Raw genomic sequence first — 20,409 nt, forward strand, 5'->3', positions numbered from 1 at the left:
CCAACTAAATTCATTGTACTGTCCTCAATTCACCACTCAAAGTGTATTGAAAATGTAGCGTTCAAAAACCATTCCATTGCAAACTAGGAACACACCAGGATGCAAAAAGTAGGGTAAATGAGAGAACTCAAAAAAGCAAGTGCTGCTGAAGAAATCATGAAAAGGAGAACAAATGCAATGAACAACAAAGATAGGCAGTGAATTACTCGAAGGCACTTCATGGCACATTTTGCAATAAGGACAGAATTGGAGGTAAATATTCTTTCCACATCCTCTGAAGCCAAATTAAGAACAAAAAGGTCTTGAGGAAGAAAGTTACGGATGTTTGCTAAAAATAATATGCAGAAATATGAAAATATCCACCCTGGGAATTTCCTAATGTTCAGGGTTGGTACCTTTTTGACCTCAGGATATGCAAAATGATGAAATAGTGAAATAGATGGGAGAGCAAAACTGTGGGATGCTGAGAAGGTTCAAGCTAGTTATTGTAATAGTTGTGTACATCCTTCGAGTAGCCTGAGAAGGAATCCCTGTACCCAGCGCTCCCAGTGTCTGCGCTGCAGGTACAAATAATTGCCTGCCAGTGGCCCCTGATTAAAACATGTCATTACATTATTTACCAAAACTAGTACTGCCTAAAGTTCCCCTAGAGGGTCCCATGTTGTCCAACACTACTACTCACTGGAGCCCTGCTCTTCTAAAGCAGAGGTGATCATTAAGGACATATGCCTCTGCGTGATTCATTTTTAGTCTCAGGACAATCGTCGTGCAGACAGCATGGCCACGGTTACATGTTTGTACATTACAGGGCAAGGATGACCTAAAATAATTTTAAGTCTACAAACGCTTGAAGTAGAACATCCTAAAATATCCCCAGGTATGGGTGGGAAATAGTTCTCCATTTAGGCAACAGTACTTGCTAGCACGGGGAAATGGAATACTGGTTTAGATGATAATTGACACACTGTGTTTTTATAACAAAAATTATAAGTGCATTAAAACCCGGTAAAGAAGATCAACTTTTACAGAGAAGCAGCTCATTTTGAGCACATTCCCAACCAAAAGAACACATCAATTAAATGGAGACATGCCGAAAGTTTCAAGCCGTACCGGGACTAAAGTCATATAATTCTTAAGACAGATTCCATAAATGGAGGCACGAGAGTCTGACTTAAAATGCCGAAAGTAAGCTAGGCACACCCTGCTGTAACCGCTTACCTCCGGCCTCTGAGAGACGGGGGACTGTCCCACTGAAGCAGTCTGCCCACTTGCTTTTTCCATTTGGGGCGCATCGTCAGTGCCTCGTGCTGGTGACTGGGACCGCCCGCCGCCCCACAGAGGTGACTGAGAGCGCAGCGGCGGGGTGCCCGGCTCCGCCATCACTCTCTCCATGCCAGGCCGATGCTGGCCGTAGTACGGGTGTCGCTGGCAGTTACTCAGGCCGTCGTGTAGGACCTGGATCGGGATGTAGCCAGGCCGTAGCTGCGGGTAAGAACCGCCTTCTTTGGTTCCATCTCGAAATGGGCCATTCGGCAAAGGTTGATTCTCCTAAAAAAAAAAGGAAAAAAAAAACAAATAAGGAGACTGGATATGGCAATGCAACCAAAACGAAGAGACAAAAACAGATTACATTTACAAAGTGTCACGAAGTGAACGTACTTTTTTCACATTTCGACAGAATCATTTGTTAGGGCAATGTCGATATGTTACATTTTCATTGTCGAACAGAAAAAACAGTCACCCTGTGTCTATGGTTCACACTAAGGAAAGAGATCACCGTGCGCTACCATATACGAGATACATGGAAAAAATGAAGCACGCAAGACAGCTCGGCGAGACGCCCCAGGCGCGGCGCCAGATAGGGTTCTGAAGTTGGGGGGGGGGGGCATTTACTCCCCATCTTTGGAAGTAGCACGTAAAATGATTTTTATTGAGCATAGAATGTATTACCATTCCCAATGTGAGTATTTTAGCAGGTAAATAATTTGGCTAGAAGCATCTCGATAAGTACATTTATTTTCTAAACTATAAGAAAAATATGCATGTTCAATGCAGCCATTGTTTTCTTTGTACCTTAGCTTTCAACTTCCGAGAAAATATGTATTTCCCCCTCAAATTCCTACCTTGGATCAGAAAGTAATGAAACTAGAATAGTTTCTTCTGGCAGATCTCTGCAGAAGTCATTGATTTGGACATATCCCTAAGGCAACTGGCGGAGAACTATTTATATGATATCCCCATTTTATTCCGCAGGCGGTATTTGCCAGATTACAGGAAGTAAAACTACATTTGGTGGTTTATGGCAGGATTTTAACCGTTCCACGTTTAATTATGTATTAGTAACATTTCCTGTTCACAGTGGTACGTTACATCTTTTTATATTCCATCATAACTCTCCTCGACTCATATGCATCAGTGCCACAGTCCACCTTTTACTCTCTGCAGTGGAGCGTGCTTAACAAACGGAGCCACTCACGCCTCGGTCCCATACTCATGGACGTCATCTAGGGGTCGCAACTGCGACCCCTGGCTTGCCCCCTGCGACCCCTGTCCTCCCATGGCCTCAAAGGTGGCAAAATGAGTGCCTGGAAAACGGAGGCATTGAAGTCGATTGGGGACCCACTTTCCTGGCTTTCTGTCAATTTGTTTACTACCCAGATAGTGAACGATATTTTTCACTATATATGTAAAAAGAAATGGAGTACAATTAGCTGGCTTATAACCCTATTTGGCAGCTAAGGTAAGTAAAAATGTTTTTAAATGTCTGTTGTATGCATACTTGTGGGTGAGAGTGTGTTTATGTGAAAGAGAGTGTGTGAATGTATATGTAAGCATGTGTGTGAGTTAAAGTAAAAGGTCAAATGGTGTGTCATGTGATGCCATGTCCGCTACCCCTGGCATTTTGGTGAATTGACGCCCATGCCCATACTGAGCGCCCTATGCAGTCCAACCGTCGAAATAAAAGTAGGGCTAAGGTTAAGCGGTCTAGGAGCTAGCAGTTAATGCCTAACAGAAATACAGGTTAGACTGCTGCAGACGGGAAACCAAACTTGAAGGCACCATACAGCGCACTCAACCTGTCGCCTCTTTCCAGATTCGGACATTGCAGTTACTAATGAGTCTTGCGCTTTTGATCCCTACATACCTTTATCAGATGTACAGAGCAGGCGGCATCCGCTTAGGGATTGCTAGCCTTAATTAAAACTATTTCATAAGCGGGCAATTGAACAATAATTGCAAGCCCCATGGTACGGAACACAATGCAACAACTGTATGTCGCATCACTTCCTGCCTGCAGCGACGGTGAATCAGTAAAGGCAGAACAAAACTTGAGCTGAAACCAAAGACAGCCACGCTAAGGATGAATGGGAGGTTGTCCAGCCCATATCATATATTTTCATACTCATTAGTCAGATTAATTTTAGGTTGACGCACGATTTTGACACAGAAAAATGCAGTTCTGAAAGAAAACAGGATGTTCTGTTAGCATGTGGGTGGTGGGGTGGAGACTACGCAGCTCTACTTTACCCTTGCAAGCGCAGCCAGCGCTTGATCAGGAAATTCAGAAAAACGTATTTAAAGGCATATTTTAAAGAGTATTTTTCCACTATTCAATGGCATGTCTTGAAAAAATAGCAGTACTACCTTTATGCTTAAAAGACCCTTTGTGCACTCCACGCCATTTTCAATAGGTCGCGTTGGCACATGCACTTGTGAAAAACTAGATGTCTGAGATCGGTTTTGACAGAATCCACAGAGACCTGATTGGCTGTCACCTGGTATGAGTTACGGATAGGAAGTACCGAGGAGGACAGTGGGGGGGGGGGGTGGACTGTCAATATGGCGGTTCAGCTTGTTGTTTTCTGCCCTACACTGATGGTGGCAGGAATCAGAGAGGTCATAATGAAGGGTTCTAAAGCAGTTATAGGAACTCACAGTTCAAATGGAATAGGGTATTTGAACATGGCAGCACTAGGCTGGCCCTGAGCAAGCACCATGTAGATTCCTCAGGGGACATCATTTTCTCAACCTGCCCCTATTGGCGTCAGCTAGCGATGAAAAGACGTGGGATGACAAAAGAAATCCCGATCCACCGGCCTCCTAGCAGAGCATTAAGTAGGCAACACAGGTCGCATCACCACTCGGCCTACCGACCTGTGGATGACATTGCTAAAATAGCCCTTATTCTCACCAGCTCACAGCCAGGTACAGAAGCACAGGCCTGCCTTCATGGAGATGGAATTTGATCAACTCATCACTCTGTCCAGGTAGGACATAGGAAGGATGATCCTTCGTATTGGCTCGCATACCACATTTTGCTTCTCCACAGTCTTCACTCCTATAGGTAGGTGAACAGACATACTAGGACTGCAGCTGTGAGGGAGGATGCTCCCCTTCCCAGGTCAGAGATTTGCAGGTTAATGATATAGTACTGGTAGAGTGTGTGAGGTAGGACATGCAAGGTACAGAATGAATGTCTCAGCTGCCTGGATAGCCAAATGGTTGCAGCATTGTTCATCTTTTCATTAATTTTCTTTTGTCTATCTATTTAAAAGGGCCCTGTCTGCTCCTGAGAAGTTGATTTATTAAGACGCCACGCAAGAATATGGCACAGAGACCCGAGGGTATGTGCATTTTATTTGGGGGCAATCTTGTCCTTAGCTAGGTAATGCAGGTGGAAGCACTATACCCCACTTAATATTTAAGATTAGATGTGAGGACCATCTTTTGGTAATCACCGCCTGTCTACCCTACACATACCTGAATGGCTTTCAGAAAAAAAGACCAGCTGCTCGGGTTTCTTTTCCTCAGCTTACACCACTTTCGGGTTGCTGCTACACTGTGAAAGTATGTCTGAGAAGTGAGAGGTTAGGTACTGGCATCGATGGCTGGGCCATGACTGTATAGCTTGCCAGTAGCTGCTGCTTATGACATTGCAAGCTCTTCAATTCTATTACATCCCTATCTGGGAGACCCACTGGAATGGGAAACCTGAAGGTGAGGGGCTTGACCAGAGGGTTGACCATCTTCCCTTTTTGGATGGATGAGATTTAAAGCGGATAAGTGAATTATTAGTTTTGAATATTCCACTCAGGATTATCACTATTTGCTGCCACTTGATTGCTGGGGTTTGGACTTTTACAAAATGTAGTAAACCACTGATGCACCACTGAATCTCAAGTTCATAACTTAAAGCTATCATACGTGGTATTGGGATCACTTCTCAAACTATTCTTCTGTCACTACTGGCCTTTGCATCAACAAAGACGACTGAATGACCAGCCTTGTTTCCACCTAGCAATGTCTGAGTGATCTCATGGACTCCTCAGGTGAATCATAGATCATCGGCACTTCAATCTGGTATGTCAAACTTCATCATCTCTACATCAATAACACTAGTCTGTGATTAAGATTAAGGATTCAGATTTAATTTGTGTTCAGCTAATAAAAACATTCACAAAATGCTTCAGAATTCACAAAACAATATAAAATATAGTTTTTTTTCCAGACAACCCTAAAAAAGAGCATTCATGAAATAATCATAGGTACAGCAAGTACAGCGCCAGGGCTAAAGTGCACTTATCACGTCTAAAACATAACCTATATAAATCCTAAAACACAGTGGTGAGCAGTCATAAAATAATCATATCTTGCATACATCTAATTTCACAGCAGTAATTGTATTTAAAATCAAGTCCCGTACACATATTCAGGAGAGGCATAGTGACATTTGCTACACTATTTGGCGCAAGTAAAATTAATGCAAAATTGCTTCTTACCCCCTTGGCCATCATTCCTGGTCTCTTTTTAGGTCGAGCGTAAGCGTTCAACCTCATGCATACTTTTAGAATACTTCTTATGGCTTAAAGCGATTTCATTTGTTGGTTGCACTGTCCTTTAAAAATTCTTGCTCGCTAGTGGTCAATTCTGCCTTTTTCTCTCTCCCTTTTCTGTTTCATAGCAGTGACCAACTACTGTATTATCCACTTTGGTTTCTTTATCTGTTGCTGTGATGGACTATTTTTGTTTTTTTCTTTGGTGCTCCCCTTTCACTGTGGGTGTTTTAGGCTGGTAGCATTCCATTTTTCCCATCTCCTCCCACGTAGCTGACATTTGTTTTGGCTTTATTCCAGTGCTGCCCTCATTTACCTCTGGCTCCTAAAATAAACTTAATTTAAAAAAGAAAGGCGCGGTCGTTTAGCTCACTGAAAGCCACAATATGCCCTTTCTTGTAGAATGTAGATAAACCTAAAAGCAATGATGTGAAACTTGCTTAGCCTGGCACCAATCTCAAGTCTCTCTCTCCAGGGCCTCTCTCTGCCAGCACTCATGACATCATGGCATCGCACACAGGGCACTGCTTATCTCCGTTATTGGAGCAATAAATCTTCTCAGCCTGCTCTGCTGAAATGCAGGCAAGAATGCTTGCAAGACTTTTCATTCTGTTAAAATAAAAATAAAATACTTTTCCAGCTTTATTTTCCAATTTCTGTTCAGATGTTTAACCAGTCGAGTTAGTGTAGCCATCTTCTCATTTCTCCTCAATGGCTGGAGATTTCTGATGTCAGTAGCCGCCTGTGACCACCAAAACATGGCTGGAAAAGGCGAAATTATGAGACAGGGTTCAATCAATCAATCAATAAATCAAAGCATTTGTAAAGGGCACTACTTACCCGTGAGGGTCTCAAGGCTCGGGGGGGGGGGGGGGGACTGCTACTGCTTGAACAGCCAAGTCTTGAGGAGGCTCCTAAAGGTAAGTGAGTCCTGTGTCTGTCGCAGGTGGATGGAAAGAGTGTTCCACGTCTTGGCGGTGAGGTGGGAGAACAATCTGCCACAGGCGGTCATTCTGTGGATGCTTAGGACGGTGGCGAGGGCGAGGTCAGCGGAGCGAAGCTGTCGGGGTGTAGAAGGAAAGCCGTCTGTTGAGGTATTCTGGTCCGGTGTTGTGCAGTGCCTTGTGAGCCTGGGTGAGGAGTATGAACGTGATTCTCTTGGAGCCAGTGCAGGTCTCTCAGGTGGGCTGTGATGTGGCTGTGGTGGGGATGTCCAGGATGAGGCGTGCAGAGGCGTTCTGTATGCGTTGCAGTATTTTCTGTAGCTTGGCCATGGTTCCTGCATAGAGGGTGTTGCCGTAGTCCAGTCTGCTGCTTACGAAGGCTTGGGTGACCGTTCTTCTGGCTCCAGTGGGGATCAATTTGTAGATCTTCTGAAGCATGCAGAGGGTGTTGAAGCAGGAGGAAGAGACGGCGTTGACTTGCTGGGTCACTGATAGCGATGACTCCAGGATGAATCCCAGGTTACGTGTGGGGTCGGTGGGTGTTGGTGCGATTCCCAGTGTGGCAAGCCACCAAGAGTCATCCCAGGAGGAAGGGGTGGAGCTGAGGATGAAGACCTACGTTTTGTCAGAATTCAGCTTCATCCATTCGGCGATGGCCTTCATTCCTTCGTGGAGGTTGGTTTTGGCGGTGGCGGGGTGCTTGGTAAGGGAGAGGATCTGCTGGGTGTCATCAGCGTATGAACGATGTTGAGGTGGTGAGATTGGACGATGTTTGTGAGCGGAGCCACCGATTTATGTGGCAAGAAAAGTCCAGTTCTGAATTTACAAAGCCAGTAGCTCTAACTGAAGAAAATGAGAGGCCTACTGCATTGCAAATGCTTCTTTAAAATCTAGTCTGCAGCCACTAAGTGGAACATCGCCTCAGCCACCCTTATAGTTGGACACGTGGTAGTGGGATGGCCCAGGTCCCTATCTAGGCCTACAACAGTGGCAGCACTGTGCTGTTAGGAGAACTTAAGGTCTTTAATAAGGAGACTGTCCTGTGTCACAGGCAAAGCTGCCACAGTAGCAGCGCCCGCCGCCACAAAGAGACTTGTGGGAGCACCGTGAACCCTTGTACACCTGCAGCGGTGAGAGCTGTGTGTCACAGCTAGTGTTGTTGGACAGAACCGCTCGGCTTCACGGCTAGACATTTACAGCCGGATTTGCAACGGTGGGAAAATTAACGAAATATTGAAATTGTAATTCCTTCCCTGCAATGTAAAAGCATGCTGAGAATACTTGCGTATGCACTGTGCCTCGGGTTCTTACATAGTTTCCAGAAGCCTTCGCTGTCAGAACCGTATTTTAAGGTCCCAATTTGGAAGTTTCCTTGTTGGAATGCAGAGTACAGCAGAGAATGTGACAACATAAAATAAATGATTCCAATATGTGTACCCTTAAGTCCATTCCTGTAAAGCTTTGTACAATAAAAAGGTAAATGTGCCCAATGCCCAGGGTCCGATACACACGTCTGCTGCCAAGGTTGCGAGTCACTGACAGAGCCTGTGAAAGCTCAGCTCGTGAGTACCCCCAGCCTAGCTCTTGCACATTCTCCCGAGCCCCGCAACATGGGTCTTCGAGGACAAAGAAGCTATAAACTACTTGCCAAGAGTGCTGGTCTTGAGAAATCGCACGCAGTGTCCCACACGGCGGCTTTGCGGGCCCTTGCAATAAAGCTGCAGACACGGCAGGAAGCGTCCAATGGGCCGGCTCTGGCGTGTGGGAAGCCATGAACCGGGCTCGCGGCTTGAGGCGCACGTCTGGTCCACTCTGAGAGCCACTTCTGCTGCTGTCGAACAACTGTGGGGTTCACAAACTGGCCTGAGTCTGCGTGCCACGGCACATCCAACGAACTTCTAGGCACAGTGCTGTGAAGAACTACATCTACACTGGGTTGCTTTCTCGTTTATTCAAAAGAAAACGCATTCTGTTTTGCCGGCATTATTCCCGCGCAACCTGTGCATTAATTTGCAAAATGAAGGAGCCCAATGTGCGAAGGTTCTGGTGTGTACAGGAATGACGCAGTTAGGTCCAACCTACCAAACACGAGTGCTGTTTACACCCAGGATGACGGGTCATAGTCACCTTGATGTTTCATTTAGTCGTTAATTGGTATGCTCTGTAATTGCTCTCTTTTGTGTTATGTTGTATTTTTAGTTTCCCTTCCCTTGAGGCACTGCCCGGTGTACAGGAGAGAGTTAAATCTAACTGCCGCCGACAATAGTTATTTCTAGGGATAAGTCTCGATTCCTTAAGCACCCATGGTGGAACTAGCACCAAAATAGCCCCCCCCCCCAAAAAAAAAAAAAACATTCATGGATGATGACTTTTCACGAATCACCATTTAGTAGAGGGCGTAATTTGTGGTGAAATGTGTAGTAAATGACAGGATCTGTTTCCACCCACGCCTTCCACCTTCTTCTCTCAACCCTCCTCATTTCCATTCTTTTACTTGTGTGAGGGAGGGACGCTCGCTCTTGCTATCTGTTTCTCCTGTTTTCGTCCAAGTACCTTCAGCTCTTCTTCCCCATGCTTGTGGCACCGCTCCTATAACTATTCTTTGTGTTTGAGAAGCCCTATTAGGAGTTATGCAAAAACTCTGTATTCTTTTTCAACACAGCAATACTGCTTCCATTTAATATAATAAACATTTGAAAACAGCCTAGATTTTTGTCACATTATCATATTGTGTTTGGTGCTCACAGTTTATATCTCAAATGCGAAAAATAACGGATATTAACAATATTCACATTTTTTACTTATTTAGCATGAAAATACTGGAAAGGCTTGTAACATAGTGGCCAAGAGGCTTCCTCCCCAAAAAGTGGCTTCTCCCATGACGGATACAGCCATTTTGGTGGACAAACCTCCTAAACCTAGTTGGAACTTTAAAAAAATATGAGGGGTTTTCCACCACTGCCTATAGATCCATATAGTTTTACACCACATCTGTGGGCTCATTCCTTCAACAGATGTCTCTGCTACACCACGTACTTTGCACTGACAAACTCACAGAAATAAAATACCATGTCCTGCCCTTCCAAGTGCTCAGCTAGTGTGTCCTTCCAAATGTAACAGATGCATTATTAAACTACACAGACAGAGCGGAATGCGCATACATACTCGTGCAGAGAGCAGCATTCTGTTCTCCAGAGCAGGATCCTATTCTGGAGCGGATGCCTACTCGACAGCGTTTTCTCATCACCTTCAGTATCTTCTAGCATTAGCAGCACAGAAGGCCTCACCGCAGCAAGGGATACAATGACACTGCTGGTATCTCTGGACCCCCAGGCTGTAATCAGTCTTCCAGCCCCTGATCAACGTGTATGCAGTAGGTTCAATGTTAATGATGGAAGCACTTGCCTGTCCCTGCCGCAGGGTAGCACTGTGTGTGACACTCATCTGCGAGCACCCAGGAACAGTTCCTTGGTATTAGGTCACCAACGTGTCACGGAGGATTCTGACTAAGCATAAGATTTAACAGAGATACAGGACAAAGTAGGTGTCTATGTCCTCTAGATGGTACTCTCTACTTTCATACAGCTATTCCGCAATCTTCATATACCACGTAGTTGGTTTTGTTCCTTGACCCTTTGGGCCTAAGTTTCGTGAAGTACATACAGCACTTCTGAACAACAGTGCTTTTTTCATCATGGTCTACGGTGGTCTTAGTCAAGACCAGTCCCAGAATGACTGGAAGGTTCCACCCACGGGGCAAGGTTTGAAAATTCCCGACATTGTGTTGCTTCAGTCAGCGCTGTCCTCTGTTTTGTAGGGTAGCCTATGGGTTAGAAAATTGTTTGCCTTTAATTTCTCACTTGATTAGAAAAATAACGCTTTGCGTTGCTTTTTGGAATATGTCTGAAACGCCAAGAAACAGTACTCATAATTTTTGGGGGGTTTCTATAGTCACATGGTTCAATTGTATGTTTCAGGTATAATCAATCTGTAAGGCAACACTCCATGCATGTGTTGTAATATTAAGGAAAAAAGGACCATCAGCACTGGTTTAATCAGGTGCAGGAACAGGCACAGTATTCCTTTGTAGTAAAAGTGATGGGCCAAACAGGTCAGCTGGTGCTATTTTGACAGAGAACAAAGATTAGACACATAAAGCAGGCCTTTGGAAAGTAGCCAATAAGGTGCAGCTCACCAGAAGTACAGAGTGCTCTCAGGGACACATTTGCCCCACCCACGATTCGAGCGCGTCTTTCAGCATCTCCTGGGGTGAAAATCCACGTCACACTGACTGAACGAGTACAAGTACAGTATCCAAGGAAGAAAACATCTAACTATTATAAACAGGTAGTTTGTTCCACTGACTAACAATGCCGTCGCTGTAACAGGCACGCTCTAAGTTAACCAAATGGTCCCAAATTTAATATCTTCTGAAGGATGGATGGAAGAGGTGACCCTGCCAGCATTCAGACCTGTGGCCTACATACCTCTTCAGCAGGAGAAATAAGCCCTTTATGCAATTTCACAGACGTTTCTCCATGCTTTGAATGCCAGCTGTTGGCTTTTTTTATGATGTTCGAAACAGTGAACAGTAGAGGGGCAGCTTGCTACCTGTTTAGTGGTTAAATGCTGTGATACAAATAAGCAGAATCCAAAAATTGCCAGACCCCTCCAATATATATCTCAATGGCATAAGCCTGGACAAAGAGAAATTGTTTATTGAAATCCTCATGTTGAGCTCTGGGGGACACCAAGTGCCCTTACCAGCCTGTTTTCATAATTAAATATAGACAACCCAGCATCTCTTTGAAGATAGAGATCCCTAGGGTTTTTCAGAGCCATCAACAGACCCATGCAAAGAGCCTAGGAATTGTTCAGGGCTAACATCTATCCAACAAGGTGGGTGGAAAGCCTGAATTAATCTCAGTTGCTCAAGGTCGCATCCCCGTCCATCATTTTTTGCCAACCATGCCACCTCAGTTTGGACCCAGCCATATGCAAATCACTCTTGACCCTGCTCCTCATGAGAACAGTCCAGCTTGAAATGCCAGGCCTGGTCCGCCCTGAACCAGAACACAAGCACCCTAGGAATGGTTTTGCCCTAGTTACGGCTCTTCAACTACATATAGCTTGGTTCCACAGTGGTGGCACAGTGAGCCAGGGACCCACGTCTGGGCATACCCAGTGCACTTAGTGCATCAAATGCAAAAACAACAAGATGATGGGTGGAATGCATGATTCATCTCAGCCACTGGCAATCACTCAGGGCCACAACCCAATACATAATTTTTTGCCAACCATGCCACCTCACTTTGGACCCAGCCGTATACAAATCAGTCTTGACCCTGTTCTTCGTGGGAACAATTCAGCCCTTGTAACCGGAGGAAATGAAATGCTTAAATGAGCTGATCTGGATGCAGTACTCATTTGCCATTGACCAGCCAGGTGCAAGGGGTCTTCTTTTCATTCCAAAACAGAATGGAAATAAGGCAGAAAAGACTGAAGGATGCATTCAGTTCCAACTGTAAGAGTATTTAAATCCTAAACAAAGTACAATTTAAGTTGATTCTGGCTCCAGAGCCCCACATTTTAATAAATACTGGCCCACTGGGATAAGTATTTTGGACTGTACCTGGATCAACCTAGACTGAGTTTGACCATGGACAACCCCCTATGCAGCCATCATTCTTTAGGGGATAGGACCACTTCATAGACTCTCGAAGAGCCCTGCTGCTGGGACATAAGGAAGCAGGACCAGTGCTCACTGGCGAAAGAAGAGTTTACCCCATAACTAAAAAGAACAGAACAAAGCACAGTTGAAGGAAGCCTACAGGGTGTCTTACTAGAGGAACTACAAAGACCTCGCGGATGATCTGCCCACAATCCACACAAGATGCTCTTGCATGATCGGCCGTCGTGGACCTGCAGTGGTGCATTTTAGACTGTGACTAGGATGAGCCTCCGACTCACCCAATACCATCCCTGGCCTCAGGGTATTTTTTTCCTGTTTCAAGCCCTAGCGGTCCTGGAGGGCAGTGCAGGTTTGGGGGGGAGTGGGTTCCTTGCCTAGCACCCCTGATGTTGACAACCCATGAATCAAAGAGACTGCAAAGGATCACATGTTTAGAAGGAGTGCCGCTATTGCACTGTCTCTAGTTTCATTTGAGCAGCACTCACAGCAAGATTTATTATTGGCTGTTTTGGATGCACATTGTACCAGGGTTTGAAAGCATATCTATATTTACAACATGTGTATACGTTTATCTCTGTGGTACAGAATGATCCAGTGCTAGTGAGAGGTGAAACACCCAGTGGTGTCATTAATGCAATGTTGGGGCTGGTGCTGAGGTGAGGGGAATTCTTGTCATAGAGTTGAGAGTTGGGAGAAAGAAGCTAAGTCGTTGATTGGTGTCTGCCAACACAAAGGAGTTCAGGCCAGAAGCACAAACTCTACTCAAAGTCACTGATGGATCCTTCCCCCTGTAAGTCCTGGGTAGCTCTTAATTTTGGAGAGCTATGAGGGGCCTTAGAGAGGTCCCAGCCTCATCAAACGGTATTCAGAGGTGAGGGAGCCTCATTTTTTAGAGCAGCAAGGTTGAGAGGCTGACTCTGTGATAACTAATACCCAAGTGAACCATCAGGGTTTTAAATATTGTCAGCAGTACGGTATGTACTTCATTCTCTGACTGAGACAGAGGTCATGCAGGTAGAACTGTGACGAAGGTAAGAGTAGATGGACTGAACGGTATTGTCTGCTGACGGTCAGGAAGTTGCTTAAATTAGCAACTAGACCAAGTAGAGGAAGGTACCGCACTTTGAGGAACAACTGAGGTGATTCAGTCTCAGTACAGGTATTCAATAAAGTCCAAATGCGTATGAGAACACTAAACTTGGATGGGATAAAAGTAATTGAGATTCATATATTTGTTCTATATAGTAATATATTGACCATTCATTGAAAGATCCATGTTTGGATAGGTGAATGGAAGTGAATTATGCCCGATCGAGTACTGTAGAATATTAAGAAGGCAAGTGATAGAAAACTGAAGTATAAGTTTACTCAAAGATTAAGTCGAATAGGTCAAGAAGAACCAAGATGCGCCAGACAGTTGTGTGTTCAAAAGGTGTTTAATGATGTTTTACATAATGCTGTGCAAGTGGAGGAACCTGAACATATACATTCCATGGTGTGAAGCTCTTGTATATTTTCAGTCTCAATTGCAGATTATCCTATCAATTATCCAGGGAGCAGGACTACTTAGCCTCAGGAAACTGAGAAAGTGTAACCCCACCTCCAGTTTTACCATTTTACCACACAGTCATAGGTTTCAAACGGGAGTACCCTTTGGGTCACTTTGTACACCTTTTGGATGGGGTGAAACTCTTTCGTGCATTGTATTGACTGAAAAGAAGTGATGCAGATTTCATACCAATTAAAATACTCTTTCACAGCCTTATCAATGTGGATTTAGATTCATTTGGAGTTCCGGTTTGGCTGTTAAATCTCAGTTCCCAGGCACTAGTGGTTGAGTCAATGTGTGCCCCCGTCAGCTGAAGGTCTAAACCTCAACTGGTCCGCTTTAAATTAAGGACCTTGCCTTTTACACTGCACTTAAGTAACTTATAAGTCACCTATATGTCTAACCCTCACTTGGTGAAGGTTAGGTGCAAAGCTACTTAGTGTGTGGGCACCCTGGCACTAGCCAAGGTGCCCCTACATTGTTCAGGGCAAATTCCACAGACTTTGTGATTGCGGGGACACCATTACACGCGTGCACTACATATAGGTCAATATCTATATGTAGCGTCACAATGGTAACTCCAAACATGGCCATGTAACATGTCGAGGATCATGGAATTGTCACCCAAATACCATTCTGGTATTGGGGGTGACAATTCTAAGCATCCCCGGGTCTCCAGCATAGAGCCCGGGTACTGCCAAACTAACTTTCCGGGGTCTCCACTGCAGCTACTGCTGCTGCCAACCCCTCAGACAGGTTTCTGCCCCCCTGGGGCCTGGGCAGCCTGGTCCCAGGAAGGCAGAACAAAGGATTTCCTCTGAGAGAGGGTGTTACACCCTCTCCCTTTGGAAATAGGTGTGAAGGACCTAGGAGGAGTAGCCTCTCCTGGCCTCTGGAAATGCTTTGAAGGGCACAGATGGTGCCCTCTCTGCATAAGCCAGTCTACACCGGTTCAGGGATCCCCCCAGCCCTGCTCTGGTGCGAAACTGGACAAAGGAAAGGGGAGTGACCACTCCCCTGACCAGCACCTCCCAGGGGAGGTGCCCAGAGCTCCTCCAGTGTGTCCCAGACCTCTGCCATCTTGGATGCAGAGGTGTGAGGGCACAATGGACAGCTCTGAGTGGCGAGTGCCAGCAGGTGACATCAGAGACCCCTCCTGATAGGCGCTTACCTTTCCCTGTAGCCAATCCTCCTCTGTGGGCTATTTAGGGTCTCTCCTGTGGGTACCGCACCAGATAACGATTGCAAGAGCTCACCAGAGTTCCTCTGCACTTCCCTCTTCGACTTCTGCCAAGGATCGACTGCTGACTGCTCCAGGACGCCTGCATAACCGCAACAAAGTAGCAAGAAGACTACCAGCAACATTGTAGCACCTCATCCTGCTGGCTTTCTCAACTGTTTTCTGGTGGTGCATGCTCTGAGGGCTGTCTGCCTTCACCCTGCACTGGAAGCCAAGAAGAAATCTCCTGTGGGTCGATGGAATCTTCCCCCTGCCAATGCCGGCACCAAACTACTGCATCACCGGTCCTCTGGGTCCCCTCTCATCCTGACGAGCGTGGTCCCTGGAACACAGGAGCTGGGTCCAAGTGTCTCCCACAGTCCAGTGGCCCTTCTGTCCAAATTTGGTGGAGGTAGGTCCGTGCCTCCCCACACCAGACAGTAATCCTGTGTACTGCGTGAACTGCAGCTCGGGCTTCTGTGCACTTTTGCAAGACTTCCTTTGGGCGCAGCCTAGCCCAGGTCCCCAGCACTCCGTCCTGCATTGCCCATCTCGCCGAGTTGGACTCCGACGTCGTGGGACCCTCCTTTGTGACTCTGTCGACTGCTGTCCTCAGATCTTCTAAGTGCCTGTTCCGGTACTTCTGCGGGTGCTGCCTGCTTCTGCGTGGGCACTCGGAGTTGCTGAGCGCCCCGTCTGTCTCCTCCTCCAAGGGGCGACACCCTGGTCCTTCCTGGGCCCTAGCAGCACCCAAAATCCTCAACCGCGACTCTGGTAGCTAGCAAGGCTTGTTTGCGGTCTTTCTGCGCGGAAATAACTCTGCGTCCTCCAGCACGCAGTGGGACATCTTCTGACCAAAGGAGAAGTTCCTGGCACATTCCGACGTTGCAGAATCTTCGGCTTCTTCCACCCGGAGGCAGCCCTTTTGCACCTTCATCCGGGGTTTAGTGGGCTCCTGCCCCCCCCGGACACTTGCGTGACTCTTGGACTTGGTCCCCTTCCTTTACAGGTCCTCAGGTCCAGGAATCCGTCTTCAGATTTTTTGCAGTCAGTTGTTGTCCTTGCAGAATCCCTTATCTCGACTTTACTGTCTTTCTGGGATAGTAGGGTAACTTTACTCCTACTTTTCAGGGTCTTGGGTGGGGTATCTTGGACACCCTTGGTGTTTTCTTACACTCCCAGCGACCCTCTACACACTACACTATGCCTGGGGTCCATCCGTGGTTCACATTCCACTTTAGGAGTATATGGTTTGTGTTGCCCCTAGACCTATTTCTCCCCATTGCATTCTATGGTGATTCTACATTGTTTGCACTACTTTTCTAACTGTTAATTGCCTGTTTTTGGTTTGTGTGCATAAAACTTGTGTATATAACTTACCTCCTAATGGAGTGTATCCTCTGAGATACTTTTGGCATATTGTCACTAAAATAAAGTACCTTTATTTTTAGTAACTCTGAGTATTGTGTTTTCTTATGATATAGTGCTGTATGATATAAGTGGTATGGTAGGAGCTTTGCATGTCTCCTAGTTCAGCCTAAGCTGCTCTGCTATAGCTACCTCTATCAGCCTAAGCTGCTAGAATACCTCTATTCTACTAATAAGGGATAACTGGACATGTCACAAGGTGTAAGTACCACAAGGAACCCACTATAAGCCTAGCCAGCCTCCTACAGATACCCAACAGGTCTTCCCTTGCGACTTGTACTCAGAGCACTACATTTTTCACCAACTGCAGTTCCCCAGCAGCCCCATTAACTAAGGAGTGAGATTTTGCAGAACTGTGCCTTTGGCAACCAGCATAATGTTTTGGACTGGAATGTGACCACTGTTCTACTCTGAATGGAGGATTCTGGGGCGTAACTAGATTTGCAAGACTGTTTTTAATGAAAACCCAGCTACACTTTTTCAAATCCACTTAGTTGTCCAGTTCTGCACTGAGGAACTTAGGAAGAGTGCAGATATATCATACCTAGCTGAATACATGGAGCGTCTTTGTTGGCACCTCTGTCTCACTGACTGTGGCCTGTAAACTAAAAATAGTAAAGCTGCAAGACAACCTTGAGCCACTGAGCCATGTGTTCAATGATTTAGGCTAATTTGACAGCACCTCATGGGAAAACATAGCCCTTATGAACACATGCTATTTATTTTTGTAGGGCCCAACCTACACAACAATGTTGGGGACGTATCTCAGCCCGAGGTGATTATATGACCATTGGTTGTATTGTGCCTGCCCCCATTTTTAACTGCCACATTTCACCTCTCAGTAAATAAAAGTGATAATTATTACTGTACTTTTAGTTTGTTGTGTTTTACTTAATATGTCATGATGTTCCTGAGTTTTTAACATACTCACACATTCTAGACTGAGACTTGACATTGACTATTCATCTTCGCTATCACTTGAGATTCACTTGCCCAGAGCGAGTAACTTAGAAACAAAACAGTAGATGTGGCTCTGAGACATCAATGTAAAAAAAAGCAATACACTCCACAGTTACTGGCATGTAACCACTTGTGCTATATCTGTTCCGGCATCTGTGCAGATGACAGTACCAGAGCTCCCTCAAGACCACCTCGATTCAGAAAGAGAAGAAGCATTCTGCATGCTCTCCATCACCGCTTGTCAGACAGAGGCCATGCTCAGGCCACTGTTGAGCACCCTGCCGCTTGGGTCATTTTGGCTATCCAATTATTTTATCCTTCCTGATGTCAGGAGGGGTGTGGTGCCTTGCTGGTTTTCCAGTGCTTTCTCCATCTTCAATCAAGGATTACAATATTGCCAAAGTAGTTTTTCCCCTTTGAGGGTTTTAACGACTGGGACCCTCTAGCGGAGACACTTCACACTTTTTATGTATATTATTCTTTGCAGGTTGGCACAGGAGGCATCCTTTCCTCAGGCAATTGAAAAGGGTACTCGACAGACTTTCTCAGCATCCAATCCTTGACAACTCATTGGTCCATAAACCAAAGAAACCTCACAGTGGGTCTGTTTATAACCATAGTACCTTAAACATATGTATATTCCTGTCACTCCAAAATACCTTCTAAAACATGCTCTTTGAGAAACATCTTCATGCGATTGCATAATAATTTTTCTTTCTGCTGTTTGTAGCAGCCTCGGTTAATTTATTTTACTAACCATGTCTTACTTGAGCTCACTGTTTAAAGGTGATAACCAGCTCTGTGATTTAACTGCCCCGCATATTTATCAGACGCTCATCTTACTTAGTCGTCATCTGCACTTGGTTATGCCCAGCAGGCATCTTTCTGGACTGGAATGTTCATTCTATTCGTGTTTTTGGAAAATGGCCTTTCAGAGCACTGTGAATTGGTTCCCCTCATTGCGTCCGGTATTCACATCTGCACAACGCGTTTACAGAGCTGTAAAACTGTTTCGCCCCATGTTTATTCTACATCGTTGCTATAAGCAGCCGAACAATGATAACTCCTTAAGTGCTAATCTTTTGGCTCAATTCAATGGCTAACTCTACACCGTTTTAAGTATGTTCGGTGCTCGAAATCCAGCACGGAAAACAATGAATAATCCTTGAAAAATACCTACTCCTGCGTCAGAATGCTCGTCATCTAGTGGTCATTTGTGAGCCCCTGCGTCACATAACTGTGAAGGTGGCTGAAGAATGTCGCACCAGCATGCCGTGGAGAACCGGCGGTATGAAGTACTTAGGCTCTGAACGCAGTGGCATCCGCGAGGCCGCAGAGTCGGCCAGTCCGAATGTGCCACCATAGTGTAGCATTTCATCAGCTCCGAGGAGACCTCCGCCACAAACGCCCCTCCCGCCTTCCCCACTTGACAGCTGGGGGAGGCAGCTGCTGCCAGGAAGCGTCAGGGGGCCGTCACCGAGAGCCAGGTCTGCTGGCCTTTCAGAACAGGGAACACGTGTTCACTGTCAGCCGCCATGTCACACCGCTGCGACAGCTCCGGCCCTCCTCCTACAAGGACGCACAGAAAAAGAAACGTCGCAATCCCACACGGTTTGATTTTAACTGTGATGGTCTTTCTAACAGTGCCGACCCCCCTGCCCAAATGGAACTGCTCAGGTCTCAACTTCGGGCTCTTCCAAACGAAATCTACAACAGCCCCCCCACGAACATACAGCAACACAAAGAGTCCCCTCTCTTAAAAAAATCAACAGTCCAGCTCCCCAAAATCTGGCCCATCTCCCTCAGAGGTTCTGCTGCAACACAGCTCACATCCTGCCATTCCACTACACTGGTGTTGCCTCTTCATCTTTTCAGGGTCTCGTTCCTTTCCCATAACAGCATCTTCCACCTCTCGCCCCTGTATCCACAAGAGAGCCAGCCTGTCCCAGAGCCCGGACCTGCCCTGCGGCACACCTTCCTCACGACAGAGCCCCTGTCTAGCGCTGTGTAACAAAGGCCTCTTCTCCAACGACCCTGCCCGCCACCTGCAGAGCACGCAGTGGCAGAAATCTCAAGTTGCTCTCGTCAGGTGTCAGGAGTCCAGCCAGTTCTGTTTTTGTGGCACCGTCCTTCTGTAGTTAAAATTTGAAATCACATGCACCGAAAGGCAAGCAAAACAATGGGACAGGGCCAAATACACCTAACAGGGAACACGCCATGCGTTATCTAACTTCCTGAAAGTCTGGTCACTAAAATAGAGATGGTGTGGCATCAAGTACAGACAGATACTCCTTGCGCACCCCCTCCCTCGGCCGGCGCTGCTGTACCACTGCCCAAGATAAGGCCAAGCAACCCAGCCCCTCCCCACATTCCTCTTCCAACATTCCACCAGGGCCAGATGCTGACTGGAAGTAGAGCTTTGGGGAAACAAGCCCAAAACATCAGCACTTTCCAGTCGAGTATCACGTCCACGCCAGGGGAAAGGAAATTGTGCGCGCAAACCACCATTTGCTGCAGTTAAAATGCTGCACTTTATGTGAACCATTGCCAAAGGGAAATGGAAAATAAATACTACAAGACAGTCTCATCATGGCGAGAACCCCCAGAGCCTTCAACACAACTATAAGCATATAAAATATTACCAGCATAGTACGAACATTTAAAGAACAGCAAAAATAATAGAAGACAATCCATGTTCACTAAACTAACATAAAAGCACCAACGAAAAAAAAAATTCAAAGGAAAAAAAAGCTGTGAGACTTCAAAGTGAATCCTTGTTTAAT

At 46.0% G+C, this 20,409-nt stretch overlaps 1 protein-coding gene across 1 annotated transcript in view; it reads right to left on the minus strand.

The window, feature by feature from the left end:
- Positions 1-20,409, minus strand: part of BAG3 (BAG cochaperone 3) — a 63,289-nt gene that overhangs the window by 23,393 nt on the left and 19,487 nt on the right. The window contains exon 2 of the mRNA XM_069239236.1: positions 1,219-1,548. Within this exon, the coding sequence (XP_069095337.1) occupies positions 1,219-1,548 (330 nt within the window). The remainder of the gene's footprint in view (positions 1-1,218; positions 1,549-20,409) is intronic.

This window comes from Pleurodeles waltl, chromosome 6 (genome assembly GCF_031143425.1).
Source record: "Pleurodeles waltl isolate 20211129_DDA chromosome 6, aPleWal1.hap1.20221129, whole genome shotgun sequence".
Taxonomy (NCBI): domain Eukaryota; kingdom Metazoa; phylum Chordata; class Amphibia; order Caudata; family Salamandridae; genus Pleurodeles; species Pleurodeles waltl.